The 25,671-nt window shown below is 35.6% G+C and overlaps 1 protein-coding gene across 3 annotated transcripts in view; it reads right to left on the bottom strand.

The window, feature by feature from the left end:
* HELLS (helicase, lymphoid specific) overlaps window positions 1-19,141 on the bottom strand; it is a 40,786-nt gene extending 21,645 nt beyond the window's left edge. For all 3 annotated transcript variants that reach the window (XR_003790546.1, XM_029201076.1, XM_029201075.1), the window contains exons 1-10: window positions 18,968-19,141; window positions 18,410-18,531; window positions 13,558-13,680; window positions 10,355-10,411; window positions 7,855-7,891; window positions 7,706-7,770; window positions 4,842-4,883; window positions 2,197-2,421; window positions 1,635-1,817; window positions 883-1,026 (exon numbers count right to left, since the gene is read on the bottom strand). Coding sequence is in view for 2 of the 3 variants with exons in the window: in XM_029201076.1 (XP_029056909.1) it covers window positions 883-1,026; window positions 1,635-1,817; window positions 2,197-2,421; window positions 4,842-4,883; window positions 7,706-7,770; window positions 7,855-7,891; window positions 10,355-10,411; window positions 13,558-13,680; window positions 18,410-18,531; window positions 18,968-18,998 (1,029 nt within the window). In the remaining variant the exon portion in view is untranslated. The remainder of the gene's footprint in view (window positions 1-882; window positions 1,027-1,634; window positions 1,818-2,196; window positions 2,422-4,841; window positions 4,884-7,705; window positions 7,771-7,854; window positions 7,892-10,354; window positions 10,412-13,557; window positions 13,681-18,409; window positions 18,532-18,967) is intronic.
* Between the last annotated feature and the right edge of the window lie 6,530 nt (window positions 19,142-25,671).

Here is a 25,671-nt window from a genome sequence, read left to right as displayed (position 1 = left end):
TGTAATACATTCACAGATTAGGTCTATGTCTGGCTGATTTTAAAATGGTGTTGTGGAGGGAATTCCCTGGTGGTACAGTGGTTAGGACTCTGCGCTTCCACTGCAGGGGGCACGGGTTTGCTCCCTGGCTGGGAAACCAAGATCCTGCATGCTGTGCGGTGCAGCCAAAAAAATTAAATTAAAAAAAGAAAACAAGGAAAAAAATTTTAATTTTAAAATTAAAAAATGAATAAATAAAATGGTGTCGTGGCTATAGATTAAAGTACCAAAGGCTTTAATTTTCTTGTTAGAGACTACAACCTTCATCTCAATCGTTCTTTTTTTTTTTTTTTTTTAATTTATTTAATTTATTTATTTTGGCTGCATTGGGTCTTCATTGCTGAGCGTGGGCTTTCTCTAGCTGTGGCAAGCGGGGGCTACTCTTCGTTGTGGTGCATGTGCTTCTCACTGTGGTGGCTTCTCTTGTTGCAGAGCACGGCTTTAGGCACAGGGGCTTCAGTGGCGTACAGGTTCAGTAGTTGTGGCTCATGGGCCCTAAAGTGGCGTACAGGTTCAGTAGTTGTCGCTCACGGGCCCTAAAGTGCAGGCTCAGTAGTTGTGGCGCACGGGCTTAGTTGCTCCACGTCATGTGGGATCTTCCTGGACCAGAGCTCGAACCCGTGTCCCCTGCACTGATAGGCAGATTCTTAACCACTGCGCCACCAGGGAAGCCCATCAATCTTTCTGTTAATATAAACCTCCAGGTTCTAAAGGAATATGCACAATGCAATCTATTACTTCCATCAGAAAAAATAAACAAACAAATGCTACTGGATGGTGACAAAGTGTTTTAAGAAAAATGTAATTTATGGATTACAAAGAATCCAATAAGACCATTCATACCTGTAATGCATTTCGGTCTCTCATGGCTATCTCAAATGAAGTGATCACCACAGGATGAATCTGCAATGTCCCTTTCCGTTTGTGAATATGCTTTACCAATTTTCGACGTTCTTGCTGGGTCCCATGATATAACATAGTAGGAATCTAAAAGATTTTATATTGATTTATAACAAACTTTAGAACAAAATGTAAATAACAACAATTTGTGAAATATAAAGTTAATCATTTCTGAAAGAAAAAATATAATTTAACTTTAGTTCTGTATTTCTATAACAAAATGAGTCAATCAATTCTAATAAATTATTGGGCTACTATGGGAGGATAAAAAAGCCATAAAACCAAACTGAGTGTAAGGTGAGAGAGATGGCGAAGTTATTTTTGGAATATATACTTCTCATAAGGCAATGATGTGGCTAAAATGCATAAGTATGGAAGGAAAACACCATAATAAGAATGAACAGAATTAAAAATAAATTCTACCCAGGTCTATCTCAGGTGAGTCAAATTATTCAAGGCACTAAAAACCACCCAGGGATGTTTTAGGCAAGATGTCTGAGATTACTATGGAAACTTAGTTTATTCTATATAAACTTAGAGAAGGTACTGCTGAGACTGAAAGATAAGTCAAATAAGATATAGTGCTACACAGAAATCAACATAATTTTAGTAAGAGATCTATAACTTAATTCAGTCAACAAAACAATAAAACATTTGTAATGATAATATATTTAACAAAAGGAAACATGTCTTACTTCTGGTGTAAATCTTTGGAATTCAGCCATCCAGTTAGGAAGTGTAGACAAAGGGCCACAGACGAGAAAAGGTCCAGGTACTCCTCTCTGAATCATCAATGCAATTGTAGCAATGCATTGAACTGTCTTTCCCAATCCCATTTCATCTGCTAAAATGCCATTAATTCCATTTTCCCAAAGCATCTGGACAAAAATAATATACACTGTATTTAAATGCTGACATAAACACCTATTGAATCAGCAGTAAGTTTATTTCTTCTTTTAACCCAAAGATGATAATTATGATGAGACTGACATATTTACACTGTAAGTTATAATAACACTTGTGGGAACTCAGTTATCAAAGCCATAAAAATGTTGGTAGCCTTGAATAAGATAATTTTTCACTTTCAAAAATTTACTCTGGGTAAATAAGTTAGAAAATAAGTATTTACACAGAAGTGTTTGTTTTATATATAATAGTGAAACACAGAAGGAACAACTCAAGTTGTGTTACATCATATTAATAGGTTATCATATAGAAATGAACCAATATCTTGTATTAAAATTGAGGATTCATTACCCTAAGCCATTCCATGCCTTCCACTTGGTACCATCGCATCACTCCTCCTGTGAAGTGTTTTGGTTGCTGAAAGGGTACTGGCTGTCCATTACATTTCCGAACTGGGTCAAAAAAGAATTTAGTATTTTGCCTAACCGTTTGAGATAACCTATCTTTAATTTTACTATTTGAATCTTTATTTTTCTGAAGATCTTCTACACAGAGATTAGAAGAGGAGCTTTCATCCTGTAAAGAAAAAAGTTTAATTAGAAGTTTAATACATAATAATGCTGCTACCCTCCATTCAGAAAATGTAACTGCTAATCAAAATTTGCCCAGTCGTATAATCATTGGGTATGAAAAAATAAAGCTACATGTTTAATAAAACCCTCTAGACAGTTAATTCCATTCCCCCACAAATTCAAAGCCACTGGAAAAAAAAAAACAACAAACACTTCTGAAAATAACCCTTACATATAACAGGCATATACTTCTGAAATGACCTTTACAATTAAACATCCCTTCCAAACCTCTAAAATGTGCTACCCAAGAATTTATTAAACTATTTTCTTAATAATTTCCTTCATCCATAGGAAGGATAACAGATAATGTCTGTTAAAAAAATTATTTTCAAGGAACATAAAAATATTTACTTTCATCTAAGTAATTACTTTCACTACAGGCAAAGGGGCAAAGTAAATACAGTTTAAAAACTCACTATATCAAACTTAAGAATGTCAATTTATCTGTTTGTGACACAGCACCAATTTATGACCAATGGTAGATTTTTATTGGTTAGCTATGTCCACAACTCCATACCAAGAAAATGAAAACAAGGATTAAGTCAATTCAAAGGGAAGTCTTACAAATGGTAAGTCTTATAAATGATGCCACAACTGGATATTCAACTGGAAAAATAGGAAACTTGAGTTTCACCACTCCCTACATAAAATCAGTGATGAAATGATATACCTAAACATCAAACCCAGAACCATAAAGCTTTCATAAGAAAACAGAATAACTTGATAATTCTGTGATAGACAAACACTTCTTATACAAGACAAAAAAGCACTAACCACCAAAAGAAAAAAGGTAATGATTTGGGCTACTACAAAATTTTATATTTTCTGCTTATTAAAAGATATCATTAAGAAAATGAGTAGGCAAGCCACGAACTTAAAGAAAATACAGTCTATATATGTGACAACAATGAGATTATAGAACTCGTATATCAACAAAACGACAAATAACCCAGTAACTGGGCAAAAGATATGAACAGAAACTTTACAAAAGAAAACATATAAACAGCCATTACAAACATGAAAATAAACTCTACATTAGTAATTAAGAAAATGCAAAATAAAACTACATGAGATTCATTTCACATTCAGTAGAACGGCTAAAATCAAAAAGATTAACAACATGAAATGCTGGCAATAGAGTAAAATGGTGTGTTCACTTTGGAAAAAGATCTGTACTTTCTTATAAAGTTGAATTACATTTACCATATGACCAAGCAATTCCATTCCTAGGTATATACAGAAAAAATATCAAAACATGCCCACACAAAGATCTTTACACAAATTATCATAGCAGCCTCATTCAGAATAGTCACAAAGTGGAAACAATCCAAATGCTCATGAAGAAAATGGATTAAGACATTATAATATTCAATGGAATACTACTCAGCAATAAAAAGAAACCGACTAGTAACAAACTCAACAACATCAATGATTATTATCCACGCTGAATGAAAAGTAGCAGGAAATAAAAGAATACATATTTATATTTCGTTTGTATGAAAACTAGATTGTAATAGAAGTTTTTTAAAAAATTGGGCAAAACTACTATGATAGAAGTCAAAAGAGGCAGTTGCCTTTAGGTTTGGGGTGGGGAAATGACTGGAAAGGGATACAAGGGATCCTTCTACCATGATGAAAAGGTTCTAAATCTTGATTTGGATAATAGTTACACAGATGTATACATTTGTCAGAATTCTTCCGAATGAACACAAGATCAATGTTGCTTTATTGTATATTATAAAATGTCAATTCCATAGTAAATTGTGGTAGAAGATTAGATTGGGCTTTATCTTTAAAAATGCAACTAAATATTTATTAAAAATATGCTTACTTAATCTTATTTACATTAAACATAGTTGGGTTATAACTGCATCATAAACAAATCCTTATACTGAACAAAGAATAAATCTTGTAATTATAGGGGTTTGGATAGTAATACTCAGGTAACAAGGAACCTCTCTACATAAAATGAGGGGTTAGGGGTGGGAGTAAAATCAAGCCTTCCCAAACAGAACCAAAGAAAATCTTGAAGGCCAGAAATAAAATTAAAGTATCCCTCAGGGCTTCCACAAGCTATGGAATATATACATGTGGAATGTATATATCCATATGGTTACAGTTACTTGCATCATTGCTATACTCCCAAAGACCCATAAATTAATATTTACACACTAAGGAACATGCAATAGACCACCTAAACTTGATATATAAGAAGCATGTTAGGATAAAAAAAGCCAAATGGTTATTTTTTTTAATAAAAGCTAAGAAATAGGATAACTAGTGAGAAAAAATGTACACTGGTGATTAAGAGATCAGGGAAGCAAATATGACTCCTAAATTTAATATCTATTATAAATCTCTTACCTCATTCTCCTTTTTACTTTTCTTAGCCACAGACAAAATTTCCTAAAACATTGAGAAAACAAAAACAAAATAACAATGAATGTGGTTCATTCATTTATTGAAAAAACATTTATTCTTGTTCTGATTTTATGCCAGGAAATGGGGATAAGCCTTGAAGGTAATTAAATACAGGTGGACCTCAGACAAAATTAAGCCCATAGAATCTTTTTTTTTTTTTTTTTTTTACAGTTCAGGTCTTTTATTTTCTTTACACCATCATGCCATGAATTCATAGGGAATGAAGCCGATAGCATCTTACAAAATTCTGAAATCATTAGTAGCACTTAAAAATTGGGATATTTACTCCTAAATCTTCCAGCTTTTTTTTTTTTTAGTTAAAGCTTATCTGAATAGACTAAGTCCAAATTCACGAAGTCCTCTAGTACAGAGGCTGGCAAACTACAGACCGTGGACCAACTCCAGCCAGCAACCTGTTTTTATAAATGTCTAAATAAAGTTTAATTAGAACAAAATCAGGCTCACTGGTTTACAATCTGTCTATGACTGCTTTCTGGATACAATGGCAAAGTTCAGGGTTGATTAGTTACCCACAAAACTACTGAAAGCCAAAAATGTTTACCATCTGGCCCTTTACAAAAAAAGTTCTCCAAACCCTGCTCTAGGTTACTACCATTATTCAAGTATTCACTCCCAAATGTATTACAGTCCCAACTCCAGCCCACTTTAGTCCTCTCTCTGGATTAGAGGCCTGAGTTTGCAATCCTGAGCAGGAGGCAAAGACAAATACATTAAAAATACAGAATAAAAGTGTTCTGATTTTGAATTACCTACTAGATGCTAAGGGTAAGGAGACAATGTCCCTGGTGACTTAGGAGAGTATTATATCAAATTATCTGAAAAATTTGTCATCAAGGCATAATCATTAAAGACAGAATTAGGCTGTATTTCAAGCAGAAAGAATAGCATGTGCAGAGGACCAAGGGAATAAAATATATGATACATTCAAGAAATTTTAAGCATATCTCAAATTTGAGATACACAGGAAAATGACAGAACATGTAAGTGAATGACACCACATACATACATACATACATGTGTATATGTAAAGTATTATGTAAGTATAGATATTCATATTCTAAGGCCGAAGAAATTTTATATAGAGAACGGATAGAAGAGCTGTCTTTTAAAATGGCTAGATAAGCTGAATCTTTTTGGAGAACAATTTGTGAATGACTCAAAACGATACCAACTACTAAGTATTCTTTTTAGAAATTAAACCTCCTAAACTCCTGACACTGCTTACCTCTATAGCTTCATCCTTCACCACTTATTTACAAACTGGAGCCAAATATAATTTCCTTTTAAGTTTTTTTAACTTTCCAGGAACTTCCTGCCTCTGGACATTGGTCAAAGGTTATTTTCTCTTCCTACAACACATCCCCAGTATCTTCCCTATATCTTACTATTTCCCTATTAACCTACCCCCACCTCTAAATGATTTAACTTTTATCCAAGTCTCAACTTCCTAGATGAAACCTTTATGAACCTCATGCTTGAGTTAAGAGCCCCTTTATATGCTCAATAGCATTTTCCGATTATCCAATTATATTTGACTACTTCCTTCTAAATTTTTCTCACTGGATATAGGCTAAGGCAAAGACAGTGATTATGTTACCGAGTCTAAGCTTGTACTGCTCACTGCTTGACAGGCCAATAATCAAAAGACACGAGTTGCTGGGGCAAGGAATAACAACTTTATTCGGAAAGCCAGCAAACCGAGAAGATGGTGGGCTCATGCCCCAAAGAACCATCTTGCCTGAGTTAGAATTCAGGCTCCTTTTATACTAAAAGGGGGTGGTGGTGGTGGAGTAAAGTCAAACATTTCCTGGTTCCCATCAGCCTCTGGAGGGGATGTGTTAATTTCTTCCTCCCTGCAGTCATTCACAGGTGGGCCTGGTCAGGATGTTTCCTGTGAGCTAAACAAAGGTATTTTAGCTTAATGCTCATTCCTGGGAAGCAGGGTTCCCAGAGATGGGCCATTATGTATAATTTAAGCTTATAGGCAACATCCCTTTAGTGACTAACTTATAATACAAAAGGTTCTTTCCTATTATAATTACCTTTCTTTACTAATTTATCTTATCCACTTAGAACAAAGTTTGTCCATAGCAGATATGCCACCAACATTTGATGAATTAAAATAACAGCCGTGTGATTAGCTAAACTTCAATAAATCTCATTAATAGTGTTTTCAAACTGCAGGCTGAGTGTGTTCCATAATAAAGTGAGTGGGTCTCAACTATTATTTTTAAATGGGAAAAAAGGGAAAATATCAGAGTACATCCCTAGACTAAAGACAAGTATGTGAAACTTTATACCTTATGAAGATGTAAAGAGTTAGAATCTCAGGTAAAAGAAAAATGGAGTAGGTAATTAAGGTTAGAATGTTTTTAATATTAAGAATGTGATACATTAAATTATGCTTAAGGAATATTTAGGGTTTGTCATAACTGAGGACACTCTTTAATTAGTTTCTATTTAATGAGGTAATAAGTGAGAAGGTGAAAAAAGAAATGGCTTTAGAAATGAGTTTATGATTTTAGTTCCTTAATGGTTTTCAAACAAAGAACAGAGTTCTTAAGATACAGTTTTGAGGTTCTAAGAAGTTATAATAATTTCTGATTAGGCCAAGCTTATGCTCCTTTAACAAACAGGAAGATGGTACCATTTTCCTCCTTAAAACACTTAACTGGCTGAAAACCCAGGTAAATAACAGTAATCAATACAGCTTTAAGGTGGTTCAAAACCCACAATAGGTTTTACTCAACATCGAATCTTATGTGTCCCTCCCCCTTTATTTTTACCTCTTTTGACATGACCTCTGAAATACTGTATGATTCATCTTCTCTTCCTCTTTTCTTTCTCATAACTATAAAAAAAATTTTTATTTTTTATAGTAATTAAAACAAAAATATAAACACATAGTCTTCAAAACTGGAACAAGGAAATTTACCTGCATTCTCCTCACTTGCCTCAATGGAATTTTTACCCTACAAAACAAGGATTTAGAGTATTATTTTCCTAAAGACTTCTACGGTATTACATGTTAAAAGGCACTGATTAGGTTAGCTTTCCTTGCAGTTGAACCACATCCACAACTCTTCACTATTATATGCTTACCAAAAGGTAATCTTTTTCTGTATTTCCCTACTATAACTTGTTCGTAACCATATCCCTCTACTTTTTCCCAAAGACTCTACCTTCCTCAGTTTTCTTCCATGTAAGAGACATTTCAAAACTAAACAAAGAAGGCATTTTTATTTTGAAATTACCATGTACATCTTCTCTAACTGTATATTTATGCTGAAGATACTCATTGGGTATGATATGGAAGGAGTACTCATTTTCAGTATAATTTATAAGTTAAATACAACTGACAGTAGAAATAAAAGAGAAAACCAACTGAAAAATTACTAGTGAAAGGAGATAAGGGAAAGGAAGAAGTGTTCAAAAACAAAGTTTCAGAATGAGAGCTGGCAAAGAATAGGTAGACAACATGTATGAAAAATAAAAATGACAAAGAAATAAGGTAAATATAAAAATGAAGTTAAAAATTTAAAGGATTAAAAAAGAAAATACCAAAAGAGACTAGTGAAATGGAATAGGCAGAATTTAATGGTTGACACCTTTAGAATAAAGGGAAAAAAACCCAAAACCTGATATAAAAAGTTAGCTTGGTGAAAGTGAAGGCTGATTGAAATCGGCAGTTTGAAGAGTACCGAGTAAATGATTAAGCCAGTAAAATTATAAGTACATTCTTCAAAAACCCAAAATAAGCTCCTGGAATTCACAACTGAGTCAAACATCAGTTTTCCACAATTGCTTTTGTTGCAGAGTTATCTGCTATGTACTTTAACATCACCAATAACCACACTAAGAATCAAGTAACTGGACTTAAAGATACCCTATCTATTTTTCCTATTGGCATTTTGACATTTTCTAACAAAGGCAGTTTGGTATAGAAATTAAGTGTGGAATCCGAAATTAATCCTAGGTTCAAATCCTGGCATTACTATTTATTAGATATGTGACCTTCAAAGTTAGTCAATTCTCATTCACAATAGTTGTGTTCTATAAAGTCGCTGTGAATACTGAGCTAGTGAACACTGAATCAGTGCATCTAGAAGAAATACAAGTTTAGGTTCCTGCAAGCCCCTGGTCACATCTTCATCAACTGATCAACGCATAACCCTATTTTATGTATGTTGCTGTTTAAACACAGCTCATTTAAAACATATGCTGATTAACACTGAACTCAAAGCCAACAGCATTGTAACTCCCATCTGAAGGAAGCTTATCTAACACACATATTTTCTCCATAAGGAACATCACAGCTTTCTTGCAATAGAAACACTAGACAGCACTTCAGCACAATGTGGGTGACAGTCTTTTAAACAGCAAAACCACCAAAACCACAAAAATGCAAAAATCATGGCATTAAACAGACCACAAAAGGACACTTGTTTACACTGTGACAACTTAAATAAGGCAGATAGCTTTGTTTGACCTCAGCTGGGAATGTGCATGTTGGGAGACTCTTAATTTTTTGCCATTCTGCATATACACATGTCTGAACGACCACAAAAACACAGGCGACAAATTTTAGCAAATAGGCTAAGTGGCAAGTATGGGATCTATAAATAATGAGGATGAACTGTGCTTTATCTCCTTGCATCAGCTTCTTTATACATAAAATGTAGATAATAACAGTATCTCTACCTAACAGAGCTGCTTTGAGAGTTAAGTAAAAACATGTAAAGCTTAGAACAATACCCGGCACATAGTAAGTACTCAATAAACGTTACCTTTATTATTTCTCTTTTCACTAACACAAGTGTTGTTTGTACAATCACTATCAATATGGCATTAAACAGCCTCATGTTAAAACATAGTCCCCAAAAAGATCACATCTAAAATTCAGGCTATCCCTAAATGAATGCTCTATCTGAAATGCTATTACCATGTATGTCATATGTTCCAATTTTGGTTCCACTGCTACAGCTATGTACAAGATACAAATTTAGATTATTCTTATGGCTCCAAGTTGACATGATGAGGTTAGAAGCATGAAGAAGAGTAAGCATTACATGCTCCAAAAGAGCTGGCGACTTATAAAATGCCTTGAGGTATAAAATATTTGCAGATTTTCCCCCAGATAAGAAAGTGAAATTTTGCTATTATGAAATATAGTCCACAGAATAAGAAACTAAAAAGGTCATAGTTTAGCTCTCCTCCCATATATCTAAAATACTGAGACAAAAAAAACCTAAATAAATAAATAAATAAATAAAATACTGAGAAACAGATTTTACATATTTCTATGCAACCAACAAAGATAGGTTAGCAGATAAAGATTAAAATTAAATAGATGATCAGTAGTCAAAAGAACACAAGAGAATGTCTTCGATATCTAAGGTAACATATACAAAATATTCTAGCTTACTATTTATTACCTTAGTAACTTTTAAAGATTCCTTTTTTCTCTCCAATTTCTCTTTCTTCTTCTGTTCCTGTAAGATAATTTTTTCTTAGTGTCAAAAGTGGAAAATGCAAAGTATGAAACACACATCTCAAATAACTTAAGTTCGCAATGAAGAAACTGTATATAAAAATTAAAAAACAAGAACTTGCGCTTCAAGCCTTTATGGAGTAACAGAGAACAGATTTACCCTCCTGCCTTAAGCAACTAAAATCTAGATAAAATATATCAGTGGTTTTCAGCAACACGCAGCAAAGAACAGTGAACACTGTCACGAACCACGTGAATCTTCTGATTGCCCAGCTTACTGCCTGGAGGCAACTTCCAAGTGCAAATAATGGAGGGAGAACCCAAATAGAGCTCAACAGTCTCCCTGAGTTGAAAAGACAGAGTGCAAAACTCAGAGGAGCTAGCAAACCAAGGTCAAGTATCAGAGAGGAGACAGTTGCATACAAAAGAGGCTCTGAAGATCTGTAGTGGCATCCTCAGGCTGAGTACTGATCAGTGTGTGAGTGTAAGAAAATGACGGCCAGGAAAAGAGCAACTAGAAAGCAGGTAGAACAATCCCTGTGCTCACAAGGGCTCAGGAACAGTTCACATTCCCGTCAGCCAAAGCTGAAGGGCCTCTTAATGTATGGGGCTTCAAGAACATTCAGAAGAGGGACCAAGTTATTCTTGGACTAAAAAAGCTGTTCCATAAGCCTCCTAACAAAGCTTTAAAAGCAGGACAGAAAACGATTCAAACCATTTCCAAGAGGTGTTTAAAAGAGTATTTACCTTACAGTGAGTCATTAAGCTTGGTATTTTGTTTTTCTGTTTCATTTTACCAAACGAAGGGTTAAAAAGGGCTTCAACAAAGGAAAAAGAGAATTTAGCAAATGTAGCGAAATCTTGATTGACAACTGTTAAATGTGAATGATGGGGACAAAAGGATTTATTGTAGTACTGACACTTGCCCAAGTTTTTAAATCTTCATACTTCTAATGGACTATAAATAAATTATACAGTGTCTTAGATGATAAATGCCATGCGAAGAAAAGATCAAGGTAAAGGGGATCAGGAGTGTAAGGATGGAGGTGCCAGGTAACTTTATTTAAGGTTGTCAGGGCAGGTCTCATTGAGAAAACATGTAAGCCAAAGCTTGAAGATGACGATGAAGTAAGCCAGGCAGATATCTATTGAGAAGAGGGTTCCAAGTAGAAAACAGCCAGTGCAAAGGCCTAAAGGCCGGAAACACACCTAGAACAAGGTCTGAAAGGTATGGGAGTTGAGGGAGGCAACCAGACTGCTTATAGTCTTGTAGGCCATCATAAGGACTTTGGCTTTGTTAGAAACAATGTAAGCTAGAAAGCAGTGAAACATCATTAAAATACTGCAAGCGGGTGGGGGGAAGCACTAAAGAAAAATAAATTCTTCACCCAGTAGAAAATCTTTCAAAAATAAAGGTAGATGAAGACTTTTTCAGATATAAAAGCTAAAAGAACCTAACACCAACAGAAAATGCAAACAAATCTATAATAACAGAAAGCAGATCAGTGGCTATCTGGTGATGAAGACAGGAAGTGAGGGATGGGAGAAAATTAAATAAAAGGGGCAGAATTCAGCTATAAAAAAAAGAATGTGATCTTGCTATTTGCGACAATATGGATGGACCTTGAGGGCATTATGCTAAGTGAAATAAGAGAGAAAAACAAATACTACATGATTTCACTTACATGTGGAATCTTAAAAAAAAAAAAGGCTCACAGATTCAGAGAACAGACAGGTGGTTGGGGGGTGGGGGGGTGAGGGGGGGAGGTCAAAAGGTCTAAATTTCCTGTTATAAAATAAACAAGTCATGGATGGGGATGTACTATACAGCATGGTGACCGTAATTAATAATACTTATTGCATATTTGAAAGTTGTTAAGAGAATAAATCTTAAAAGTTCCCATCACAAGGGAAAAATTTTTTTTTAACTGTGTACAGTGACAATGTTAACTAGACTTACTGTGATCATTTTGCAATATATACAAATATTGAATCATTACACTGTACACCTGAAACTAATATAATGTTACATGTCAACTGTATCTCATTAAAAATGGGGGGACAGGAAGAATTTTTTGGAATTAATGGTTATGTTCATTACCTTGGTTGTGGTGGCTTCATGGGTATACATTTTTAAAATGTACAGTTTTGTGTATATCAGTTATATTTCAATAAAGCAATTTTTAGAAAAGGAGACTGAGCAACATAAAATTCACAATTTCTGGCATCCAAAAAATATCACTGGACAGGATAAAAATCAGTTAACAGGTGAATAAAAAAATAAATGTTGGAGTAAAGCAATTTATATTGAGGAAACTCCAACAGCTCAGGGATTGGCAGGCAGCACAGTGAGGATGAAGTTGGAACTAAAAACAGGAGTTTTGTTCTAAAGTCTGCTTAGAAGCAGTTACTCTTGAATTAAACACATCTTGAATGACAAAAGCAAACTACAGAAGAACTACATATAGTATGATACCATTCTTATAAGGCTCAAAATAAGCAAGACCAAAAATATACACTGTTTATGGATATATACATATGTGATATATGTTAAACTATTTTTTTAAGCAGAGAAATGATAAATACAAAATTCATGATGGTAATTACCTCTGTGTTAGGATGGTAAACGAGGCAAGGAGATGGGAAAGAGAAGCAGAAATGTAGGTGCAAAAATATTTAGAATGTCCTAGTTCTTAATCCTTGTTCATTTAATTAATACAGTATTCATAATTTTTAAAAAATGTTGGTATATTCATACAATGGAATGCTTCTTAGGAATAAAAATGATCTACTAAATTAATACATGTAAGTGAATCTTAAAAATATGCTGAGCTAAAGAAGCAAGACACCAAAAGAGTGCTTATCATATGATTCCATTTATATAATATTCTAGAAAAAACAATAGTAATTTATAGTGGCAGAAAACAGAAACCAGTGGTTGTCCGGGGCCAGAAGCAGAGACCACTGAGAGAAGAAAACTTCTTGGGATAATGGAAATGTTCTATATCTTGACTGTGCCGGTGGTTACACAGGTCAAAACTCATCTAACTCTTAAAATGTGTGCAATTTATTGTATATAATTTATATCTCAATAAAGCTTATTTTAAAAATTTAAGCTATTAGCTATAATCAATCACATATACATACCTCTAACTGCTGCTGTTCCATTTTAGTCAATAAAAATTTGGAGTAAATATTGCTTTTTTCAAGCAAATGCTGAAGTCTACGATATCGAATGTCCATGGACTCTCTATCCCAAGACATGCGAGCCTATCCAAAGAGAAAGTTTCCATAATTATTAACGGTTTCCTGACATACACGGATTTTTTTTGCATAAGGTGTAACAAAGATGACTAAACAACTGCTCTTTAGGTTTAATATATTTCCTGTAATTCATGAAAAATATTTTTATGATATTAAATTCACTTACTAAAAATGGTTATCTTCCAAACAAAAACCTAGAATAGCTAAAAAAAATATGATTCAGGGGTTCAACAGGCAATCCGGCAAAGTATAGCTTGGCTACCAATACTGAAATTTCAGATACTGAATATATGGTTATTGGCATCTACAGAATTGAAGGTCCATTTTCAAAATATTTGAAATTCAAGTGAGAAAGCAAATATTTAATTCAAGTTGAATTTAAGTTTTTACAAAACCAAATCATTTTAGAAAAGAAAAATTTTATACACCAGTTTAATTTGAAGGAGCAATGGAATTAAAAGATAGTCTCATTGGCTAGGAATCAGAACATCTAGTTTTAGAATTTAAAAACTATATTGTCAAAATATTTAAACGTGCTAAATCTACTGTTTATTTCTTACAAGCCTCTTTCCTCCTCAGTATTGTGTTGCCCAAGCTTTGCCCTTACCTTTTAGCTTTCTACTCTCATACTCTTACCTTTATCTTTCACCTCTGTACGCCTTCCATTTACAAACCTCTGCTTTCCATATTACTTTTACACACCATTTATTTATTGATTTGTAAGAGTACACAACAGTCTAGTGGCTGAGGAGGAACCCTCTCAATTCATAATAAAAGTTAAACATTTTAACAGAACAATAACAGAGGGCACAAGAGAGAAAACAAAAGCAACAAATAAATAGTATAGTTCAACGGTCCACAAACATTTTCTGTAAAAGGGCAAAGGGCAAATATTTAAATATTTCAGCATGATATGGTTTGTATTGCAAATACTCAAATCTGCCTTCGAGCAGTTATAGACAACATGTAAACAAAAGTTGTGTTCCACTAAAACAGACATAAGGCCAAATCCAGTTCATAATTTGCCAACCAAATACTGTAATCTGAACTCAAAAGAAAAGCATTAAGTGGGCTGAAGTCAAGTAAGAGTTGAATACATGCAAATCTTACTAACCAGCAATTCCACTCCTGAGAGTGTGTGTGTGTGAGGTAAATTTAATTTAGTGTTAAGGCTTGACCTTATAAATCAGACACCAGTATATATTAACTTATATTTCCCAGATGTTATGTCATCTAAATTTTCTTTCAAAATAAATTTATTTTCTATTACAAAAGCAGTGACAATAAGATACCTAAGAATAAATTTAATGAAATACATGTGCATTACAAGAAAATAAAAAATCTTTAAAAAATCATCCATAGTCTTACCCGTGCAGATAATCTGTTGACGTCTCATAAAACTCTATTTTCAGTTCTTTTAGGACAGCCTTTCTTTTACTATTACCAACGTACTACTATGATTACAATAGTCAGTCACTGAATGAAATGGATATTATAAATGAGATGAAATTACTTAAAACTTTATAAAAATGAATTCTTAAATTTAACTTTATTTTAGTTAAAATACTTAGTGCTTAATTTATCTGCTGCCTTAAGTCCTGTTCAGAATAAATCAGCATACATCTTTAAAGTAATTAAAACTTTTAAGGTGCCATCATGGAACAATAATTTATAATATAATTAGAATATGCCAATGGTTAACCTTTAAACCCAGTCTTCTGTATTTCAAAATAATTCTGTAGTAAATCTTCTCATCTATCATTACTCTCTCTTGACTTAATTTTGTTATTTGTTAATATTAAAGTAAATTGTAGCTTCATCTGTGGAAAGTATTCAATACTGAGTGCCTGGCGGGAAGCATCTCTTGATGAGAGAGTGAGAGAGTATGCCAGTGGCCACCAAGAGCATAAATTCTCCACTGTCTACCCCATTACCTCTCCCAAACCCCAGTTTTATTTATTTCTTTATTTTGCGGAGGGAGTTCTATTTCAGGTTACACAATATGAACTGTTTTCCTTTTTTACCTTTCCAAGAACCCTCACAACTCTTACCATTCCCCTTCCCCCACGTACACAGAAGTTAAAGCTACTCTCAAGTATTCTAGACTAACAATGACTTCTTTCAAAAGGAAATGCAGGTGAAAAGTCAAAGAAAATAACTGTAGCAAATGAATGTCAAAATCATTCTCCAGGATCTTCACAAACCTTCAAATCTCCTAAAGCAAAGTAAATGCTTCTCATTAAGAACTTAAGCTAGCTCTTCCTCTCTTAAGTACTTCTAAATATATGCCCATAAATACTGAATTCTCCCAAAAGAAAAGGAATCATTACTTTTGTGTACTGAATTTTTTGGCTCCAAAGACATGTAAGAGAGACTTATTCTTAGAATTTTCTCTACAGTCACTGAGGGAATAATTTGTAAGTGTCAAGGGCAAAAAGTAATCAAATTCTTTCAATACCTGTACATAAAAAGATACATAATAACAATGAACCACAATCCTACTAGGTTTTTAGCAAGTTACACCCCGCACTAATAGGATTGAAAAGAGCTTTATTCATGGAAGTACTGAAAAATGGATTAAAAATTGCTATTTTAAGTTCTATGATGCATAACTGCTAAAGAAAAGCTAGTTGTACCATACCTATCCCTCAAGAGTAACAATTCCAAAAAACTTTAGGATTGCAAAATGTTCAAGAGCTTAAAAATTTCACTGAAAGTAGAAGTTATTTTGACCCCTAGTTTAATCAGCAAATACTTATGGTACTATAAATTTTGACGGACCTTTTAAATTTATTTATTTAAAATTTTTTTTTTGGCCACACCGCACCGCACCGCTTGTGGGATCTTAGTTCCCCGACCAGGGAAAGAACCTGGGCCCACAGCAGTGAAAGCCTGGAGTCCTAACCACTGGACCACCAGGGAATTCCCTGATAGACCTTTTTTAAATGTGAAAATAATCTTTCTTCACTTGAACTCATGCATTCTTGAAATGTATTCTTATTACACCTCATATCTTTCTTCAAATAGCATTTCCTTAACCAACAATCTTCATGGGTTATAAAAGTGAACTACACTACTCAAAATTAAGGGTTTATCGCTTACGATCTCTGGAGTTGATTCTACTCTGGACCATGCCCCTGGATTCATCCTTTACAATTCACCTTGTTACAATGGCTAGTAAGTATATTTATTTTATTTATATAATCATATATGTTAGGTAATATATTATAAAATATTCTTTTACCTTAGTTAGAAATTCAATAGACATTTACTATAGCCTACTATTTGCCAGGTGCACAGCCTACAAAAACAAAACAATGTGATGTGCCCTCAAGAAACAAAGTGAGAAAGAATCAAGTAAGTAAGGATAATAATACTGTCTAACAAAGTACTGTAGGAATTCATAGAATGAGTAAAGGTGGTTCAAGGTTGACCTCCCAATTCTATTAAAATTTGTTAACATACTACCTTACCGGATTATGGTCAACTACAGATGATCAGTAATAATGGAACTATTATATCCTGGAGTGAAAGTACAGCAAGGTGGTTAAAAAGTGTGAATTCTGGAACCACATGGCCTACATTACCATCTCTAGCTGAGGGACCCCAGGCAACCTCTAGGTGCCTCAGTTTCCTCATCTGTAAAGTGGAATGAAAATAGAACCTAGTTTATAGACTATTTTAATAAAAGCAATAGTTTATACTAGTAATTAAACTAGTAAGTTTAATAATAGTAATCATAATGAGTTTAATGGTATCTACTTGATACTACTGAGGATTCAATGAGTAAAATACATGTACAGCATTCAGAACAGTGACTGACTCACAATAAATAATCATGAGGTATCAAAAATGCTAACAAAATTATCATTATTGTTGATATAAAATAGCAGGGACTAACTAATTCATTACTTGCCTTTGGAGTGCATTATTCCCCAATTTGAGTAGTTTTGTAATTACATGGAGTTAATTCAATATTAATGTCCTCAGAGAGGTTTAGTGTTAAGGACAAGAACTCTGGAGACAGCCAAACTTGAGTTCACTAGTGTGTGACCTGACCCCCAATTGCCTCAGTTTCATCATATGTAAGTGGAGATATCAAAAGTACCTCAATAACCATAATACTGGGAGGGTTAAATAAATTATTACAAGAAAATCACTTAGTAGGCAGCACATAAGATGTAGTAGGTGTCAGTCTTCTTGCATATGTAATAATAAAGCAACAGGGTGGGACAGTACTGGAATAAAATATACTTAAAAACTGAAGTTTTTCAAGAGGTTAAAAACTGCTTTTAGTAACCTACAAAATACTCTGTACCAGAAAACCACAAGGATAATTAACTATTCGTTGAAAAAGTACATCACATTTTAACCTAAAGGATCTTACTCAGCAATAGTCCAAGAAATGGAAAAGAAAGCAAAAAACAAGTTGATCACTTAGGTGGAAAACAGCACTGAAAGAATTCACTAAAAATAATTCACTACCGACTTTGGAAGAATTATAATAGCTAAACAATCAATTTGAAATGCTCACTTAAGAGAAATGAGGCCACTTTATAGACCAAGACTATATCTGATAGAAGCCTCATTCAAAGCTCATGCAAAGGTTTCTCAAAAATAGCATCGGTAAACAGAGATAAATAAGGAAGCCCGTTTTAAAGCTGATGAAAAACCAGACTAGTAAACTTAAGCACACAAACCACACCCCCGACGATGAACTTGATGCCTATTTTACCTTTTCTAGCATCTTCCTCTCTCTCTCTAGCCCAGCAGCTTCAAGCTGTTCTTCCTCCTCTACCATGGCTGGGGTAATCACGGCAGTCTCCGGCTGTTCAACCATATCTGGAGCTACGGACCCTAGGAGGGGACAAGGCTTTTAAATTGCAGCTTTAAAAAATGACCAGTTACTCAACTTCCGAGTAAACAACCTTCCTCCCTTTCCCAGGTGCATTTGCGGCAAACCATGAAGACCCAGGGGGACGCCAGTATCACCTCTCAGAAGACATCCTAAGCCTTCACTATGTCAACAAGTTGCCTGGACCCCAGTTTACAAATGGAGATGTTTGGGAAAACGCAGCTCCCCTGTGTCAAATTTCCTATACCATGCAAATATGCGCAGTTCCGGGTGTCCCCCACTCACTCCCCACAGAAAAGGTAACCCTCCTTTCCTCCTCAGTCTCTGCCCGGGGTCGCCTCTCCCCTCAAAAGCTCGGCGGCAGTCTCTCCATGCTGCTCCCGCACCCCCGCCCCGGACGCCGCCGCCCGCTCCGGGAGGCAGGTTCTCCTCACTCACCGCCGCTGCTGGCGGGGCGCTGCGCCGGCATTGCTGGACACACACTCCGGAACCGGGTGCCCTCCTCACAGCGCCTGCAACGCCGCGCGATAAAACCTCCCAGCCGCTTGCCGGTCCCAGTCTCCCAGCCAGATGTCCAGCCAGAGAAAAACGCGCGCTTCTCCTTCGCGGGAAAACGCCGTCATCTCGCGATACTTCGTGCTCTCCACCCCGCCCCCGAGTCCCGGTGGCGCGAGACTTGGTGAAGTTTGGTTTTCGTCAGAACTCTCTTGGGAGACTGTGAGCTTTTCAGAGGACCTCGGGTTTGGGGAAGCTGGGGAAGCTGGGTTCTGCTGCAGAAGTCAGCCTTAAACTAGCTGTGTGATACTAGGCGAGTCTGCCTACCGTGGAGGGCCCGGTTTCCTCACCTAATTGATGATGGTGCCGCACTATGCAGACTTCAGTAGCGCTCTTGTTTGCAAGGTACCTTCACACACTGGCTAATGTGATTAAATCCTGCCAACGGATGATCCTTTAGGTAGAAAGATGTACTGAGTATCCAGGTGAAGATGTCAGACTAATATTGCTAAACTTTGCCACCATCTGCAGTTCACATTTTGAGTGAAAATTCCCCGAAATGACCCAGAAGAGGGCTCTTTTTGTGGCTGGGATAGGAGAGAGAAATAAGATTATGGTAGCGTTCTTGTTGAAAAGTTATTTCAGGATAAGGGAGAACTTAATGCAGTGATAAGCCTACCGGAGTGGCCAGTAGAAAAGACGTAAGGTTCAGGAATTCAATAGACCAGTTATTAGAGAAGGCACCTGAAGGGAGGAGCTGAGCTTTTCTTGTCCCTTGGTTTTCACTTCAGCCTTCAGTCCCTCCCTTTCTTACCTGCAGTCCCTTTTAACAAGTTCTTTTGCCACCCCTCGCCCCAACCTCAGAATTTATGGTATACCTGCCATGTAACCACCTGTTTCCTCCATTTCTGACTCCAACAACTTTAATTATTTGTAATTGTACAAAATTTAAGGGTTTACAATGCACGTCACGTCCCTCATAACCATCTTCAGCAACCTTCATAACACTGAGATTAGCAGAGCAGATTGTTTTTATCCCTACGTTATAGGTGAGAAAACTGATGCTCACAGAGGATAAATTAACTTGCCCAGAAGCCTACAGTCACTTTGTGATACAACAGTAGCCAAACCCAGGTCTTTGGAAAACTAGTTCAGTATTAAGATAAATTATAACCTCCATTAGTAATTATTCTTAAATCATACCTCTTTCTTATCAAAGACAATAGCTATCAGTCTCACACTACTAAGATTTCTGACCTTCACCAAACTAACTCCGAAATTTCTTGCCCCGACTTCTGAAATACTGCTTTTTACAGGGGTTTCCCCTAAGGTACTGAAAATCTTTTCTTGTTCCCTCTTTTGAACTCAATTGTGGCCCACCTCCCCAGTCTTTCCTGTTTTTTCTCTTGTTCCATGCAGTATCTGCTCTACAGACTTCGATGATCAACTCAAGGCCAACAACTTCCCTTCTGATTCCTCAGAGATCAAATGGGGAAGATTTATTCAAACACACGTGGGATGGAATTCAAGGCAATTTCATCTCATTCTCAAAGGACAGGAATCTCATCTAATATTTAGCCCCACACTTGACACGAGTTGCACTGGGTGTTTCCGGACATGTTTGCCACTGTGCAGACCTCAAGAGTGGCTATGAAAAGTTTTGTTCATTCACTTTAAGGGTATACATTTAAATGTCATCTGGGTACCTGTAACTTTTCTAGGTGCTGTACAGCAGTGAACCAGGCAAACAGGATTCCTGTTGATATGGAACTCACCTTCCAGGAGTTGAGACAACTACGTATATGTGAGAAATTCTCTGCAAAATATTAGAACAGAGTGGTGTGAGAGTAACTGGGTAGTTAGTTTAGACTGGGTAATCAGGTATCTGAGGAAGTGACAGACTTTTAAGCTGAAAACCAAATGTCAAGCAGCCAGCTAGTCCAGGGGAAGAATGGGCCAAGCAGAAGCTACAGCTAGGGCAAAGGGAATAAGGCAGGAATAAGCTTGGGTATGTTTTGAGTATCAGAAGAAGACCAGTATGATTGAAGCAGAGTTGACAAGAGGGTGTGGCACAAAAAATCAGAGGTAGACTGTCCAGATGAGCCACAAAATGCCGTCTTCTTCTAGATTTCTTAATGGCTTCACCATCCACCCAATCAAAGAAGTGAAACAAAACAGTCAAAAAACAAAACCACTGCTCCCTCTTGCTTATATGGCCCCACTTCCTGCCTACCTCACAAAGTAAACAATGGCTACGAGACAGAACTCCCCTTCCAGATTCCCAACACCAAACTTACAAACCTACCTGCATCTGACACCTTTTCCACTTTCTCTCATGATATGCTCTGGATCCATCTCCCTGCAGCCTATTCAGGAACCTTAGATTATACATTACCCCATTCACTCTTTATTTCTTAAACCTCTACTGAATATTTTTCATTAGTACTTAAATACTTGAACACACACCAAAGTAACAAAGGAAATCAATGACTATGCATGGTCAAATTTAATGGACATCTCTCAGTCCTCATCTCAACCTCATTGACACCTGACACTATTGATCACTTCTTTATGGAAACACATTTGGCCCTTGTTTTTTCTGACCCCCACACTCTCCTGATATTCCTATTTCTGACGTCTACTAGTTCATTCTCCTCTAGCCAATCTCTAAGTGTTGAACTTCTGAGTGAACCAGAAATGATCTGAGTTTCTAACTAATTGTATAAGCTAATAAAAATATTTTAAATGAAAGGTAAGTTCACTAGGAATGGTCCAAAATAAAAACAATCTGTTCATCCATATCTATCATGTGTAGTGCCAAGCGCTATTTTGGGCACTAGCAATTCGGAGGTAATAAAAGACAAGACAATCTTTCTGAACTCAGAGTTTACATTGTAGTGGAAACAATAGACAACTATATAAAATAATGTTAGCTAGTGGTAAGTAATAGATAACTATAAAGAAATATGAAGTACGGTAAGGTCATGATACTGACAGAGGATGGGTAGAGAACAGTCTGACTCTGAGTAAACAGACATTAAGTAGAGACCTAAATGAGAAGATAATATAAACCATACGAAGACTTAGGCAAAGAATATTTCCAAAGGAAACGTAAGAGTAAAAGCCCTTAGGTAGATAGGAAATTGGGAGATTGAGAAATTAGATCCACAGTGAAGTTAATAAGGTTGAGTGGCAGTTGAAATTGTAGAGATAGAGACTAGAATAAATAGGAACTTGTAATAAAAATTTGGATTTTTATTATGAGGAATGTCACTAGAGGGTCCTGACTAAGGAATAATAGGATTTGATTCACATGTTTAAAAGATCATAAAACATGCAGTCCAATTAAAAGTGTGATGAGAATTGTTTACTTTTTCAACGGCTCACGTAAGTGGCTTTAAAAATCAAATCAGAACTATTACCACTAAGTTATGACAAATTTACTGCATACACAATTTATTTAAAATCACTTGGTATAAATTAAGAATAAAACAAACCCTATCATTCAAACACTTTCCAATTTATTTTCACACTTTAAAGCCCAAACACAGGCATTCAAAGCATTTTACAATCTACAAAAGTTTTAATCAAGTTAATACTTCCCTTTCAAAGTTTTTTAAGAATATAGAAGCTAAAATTAAAAGCCTTGGGATTTATTTGATAATCAGAATACATCATGTACTTACAATATTGATTATCAATACTGCTTAGACCAAAAACATTTGAGGCTTCACTTTCTGCTTTTATACCATTTTGTATAGTGTTGTACATGAAGATGAAAAATGAGAACAAATGTATATACCCCATTGTTATCAATTTTATATACTCCTTCACGTCTATATTAATCATTTACACTTTTATTACAAAAATGATTTTTTCAAATATATTGCAATAGTACATGTCATTTTTACCTTAAATAAAATAATGGAAGTACTGTTTACTTAAACGTTCAAAAAATGAAGCACTTTAAAAATTTATTTATTAATTTTGGCTGCATTGGGTCTTCGTTGAGCACGTGGGCTTTCTCTAGTTGTGGCGAGCGGGGGCTACTCTTCGTTGTGGTGCGCGGGCTTCTCATTGCGGTGGCTTCTCTTGTTGCGGAGCACGGGCTCTAGGCGTGCGGGCTTCAGTAGTTGTGGCACATGGGCTCAGTAGTTGTGGCTCGCAGGCTCTAGAGCACAGGCTCAGCAGTTGTGGCACACGGGCTTAGTTGCTCCGTGGCATGTGGGATCTTCCCAGACCAGGGCTCGAACCTGTGTCCCCTGCATTGGCAGGCGGATTCCTAACCACTGTGCCACCAGGGAAGCCCGCAATGCAATTTTCGTAAAGTCAAATTTCCTTCTTGGAGTATTTTAGAAAATAAACCCAACTCACATAATAAAATGTACAAAATAAAACCTCAATTGGAACCAAGAGAAGATCAATATGAATGGTAGAATGTTTATAAAGAAATGCAGTTTTGCTAACTTCCCAAGCCTTGTAACTTTATGTAGCCTATCAAAATATTGAGGCAGTGCTTGGCACATAATCAGGGCTTACCGAGTGTTCCTGCATTCATTCAAAGTACGAAGTAGCTCACTTCTGCATTACACTCTTAGTAAATAAGCAATGTTTTTTATTGCAGCATAGTTGATGTACAGTGTTGTGTTAGTTTCAGATGTACAACAAAATGATTCAGTTATACATATATATGTATATATATATATATTCTTTTTCAGATTCTTTTCCATTATAGATTATTAAAAGATATTCACTATAGTTCCCCATGCTATACAGTAGGTCCTTGTTGTTTATCCATTTTACATATAGTAGTGTATATCTGTTAATCCCAAACTCCTAATTTATCCTCCTCCCTTCCCCCTTTGGTAACCATAAGTTTGTTTTCTATGTCTGTGAGTCTATTTCTGTTTTGTAAATAAGTTAATTTGTATCACTTTTTTTAGATTCCACATATAAGTGATATTATATGTATTTGTCTTTCTCCTTCTGATTTATTTCACTTAGTATGATAATCTCTAGGTCCATCCATGTTGCTACAAATGGCATTATTTCATTCTTTTTTATGGCTGAGTAATATTCCCTTGTATACATATTCCACATCTTCTTTATCCATTCATCTGTCGATGGACATTTAGGTTGCTTCCATGTCTTGGCCATTGTAAATAGTGCTGCTATGAACCTTGGAGTGCATGTATCTTTTCAAATTGAAGTTTTCATCTTTTCTGAATATATGCCCAGGAGTGGGATTGCTGGATCACATGGTAATTCTATTTTTAGTTTTTTAAGGAACCTCCATACTGTTCTCCATAGCAGTTATATCAATTTACATTCCCATCAACAGTGTAGGAGGGTTCCCTCTTCTCCACACCTTCTCCAGTATTTATTATTTGTAGACTTTTTGATGATGGCCATTCACACCTCATTGTAGTTTTGATTTGCATTTCTAGCAAACAATATTTTTAAAGGGCAAGGCTATCTTCTCTCTCTGAAGTGGCTAATTTCCCCGAAATAAAAAAAATATATATTTCTAAATCTTTTAAAAAATTAATTTTCATTTTTACATGTTGTAAAACAGTGAAGTCCAAATTAATGGTCTTACCACTGTAGGGAAGCAAAATTTGTCACCCCAAAATGTGTCTCTTTGGCATGAGGATTAATTTAGCCTGATTATTTTTAAGAAACAGAAGACTCAGGAAGCTTTTCTTGTTACTGACCCCTTTACTGCCAAAAAGAATTTTGACAGAGGGCCTGTTCTGGAATAGAGCTAAGAATATGGGCTAGGTGAGGTGGGGAACACTCGGCAGGGCCTAGAGATCAGAGTCCACTCAGTGCACTTCAAGGCCCAGCAAACATCTGTGTACCAAACATTTGCTTTTCATCTCCACATGCATTGCCTCCCCCTTTGAAGTCTCAAACCACTACCCCCCACATCCCCTTTTGTTTTCAGCTGAAGACAGTATTTAAGGTGAGGGTTTCAGTCATTTTGGTGAGTTACTCAGTTTTCCTGGTTCTCTCCCACAATACATGTTATTAAACTCTTGTCTTCTCCTGTTAATCTGTTAATGTGTCTCACGTCAATTTAATTCTTAAACCTGCCAGAAAAACTTAGAAGGGTAGAGGAAAATTTCTTCCTCCCTGACGCTACATTTGGAAATTCATATTTTGGACACTGCTTCGACAAAATCAAAATAATATGAATTCAATACAAAAATCACTTTCCCCCCCAGAGGTAAGACCTTGTTTTCTGACACTATATATGTCAGATAAGCTATAAAACAATCGTGGCAAATTAAAATCTGATTTTCCATTGCTACCTCACATGATTTTTGCCTTTTATACCAATCTCTGCTGTCTGAATATGCTCATGAAATACAAAATAATTTTACCTTATCCAAACAAAAATAGGAAATGAAAAATCATAATAAACCATATGGCATTTTAAGACAAATTATTCCATGATTATATGCTTTAGTATTATAGCCTCCAACAATGTATACTCTAAAAAGTTGACTGTTCTAGATAAAAAATAGCCTTAGTTCCTAAGCTACAATGAAAGCTGTTATACTAAAGTCAGAGGCTTTGAAAATCTCAATGCCCTTTTGCCAATGCTACCTAACTTTTGTAGAGTCAAAAAATATACTCAAAAA

The sequence above is a fragment of the Monodon monoceros genome, unplaced genomic scaffold (assembly GCF_005190385.1).
Source record: "Monodon monoceros isolate NGI ecotype Baffin Bay Population unplaced genomic scaffold, NGI_Narwhal_1 Super_Scaffold_4, whole genome shotgun sequence".
NCBI classification, from domain to species: Eukaryota; Metazoa; Chordata; class Mammalia; order Artiodactyla; family Monodontidae; genus Monodon; species Monodon monoceros.
This window is presented reverse-complemented; position numbering and strand designations above follow the sequence as displayed.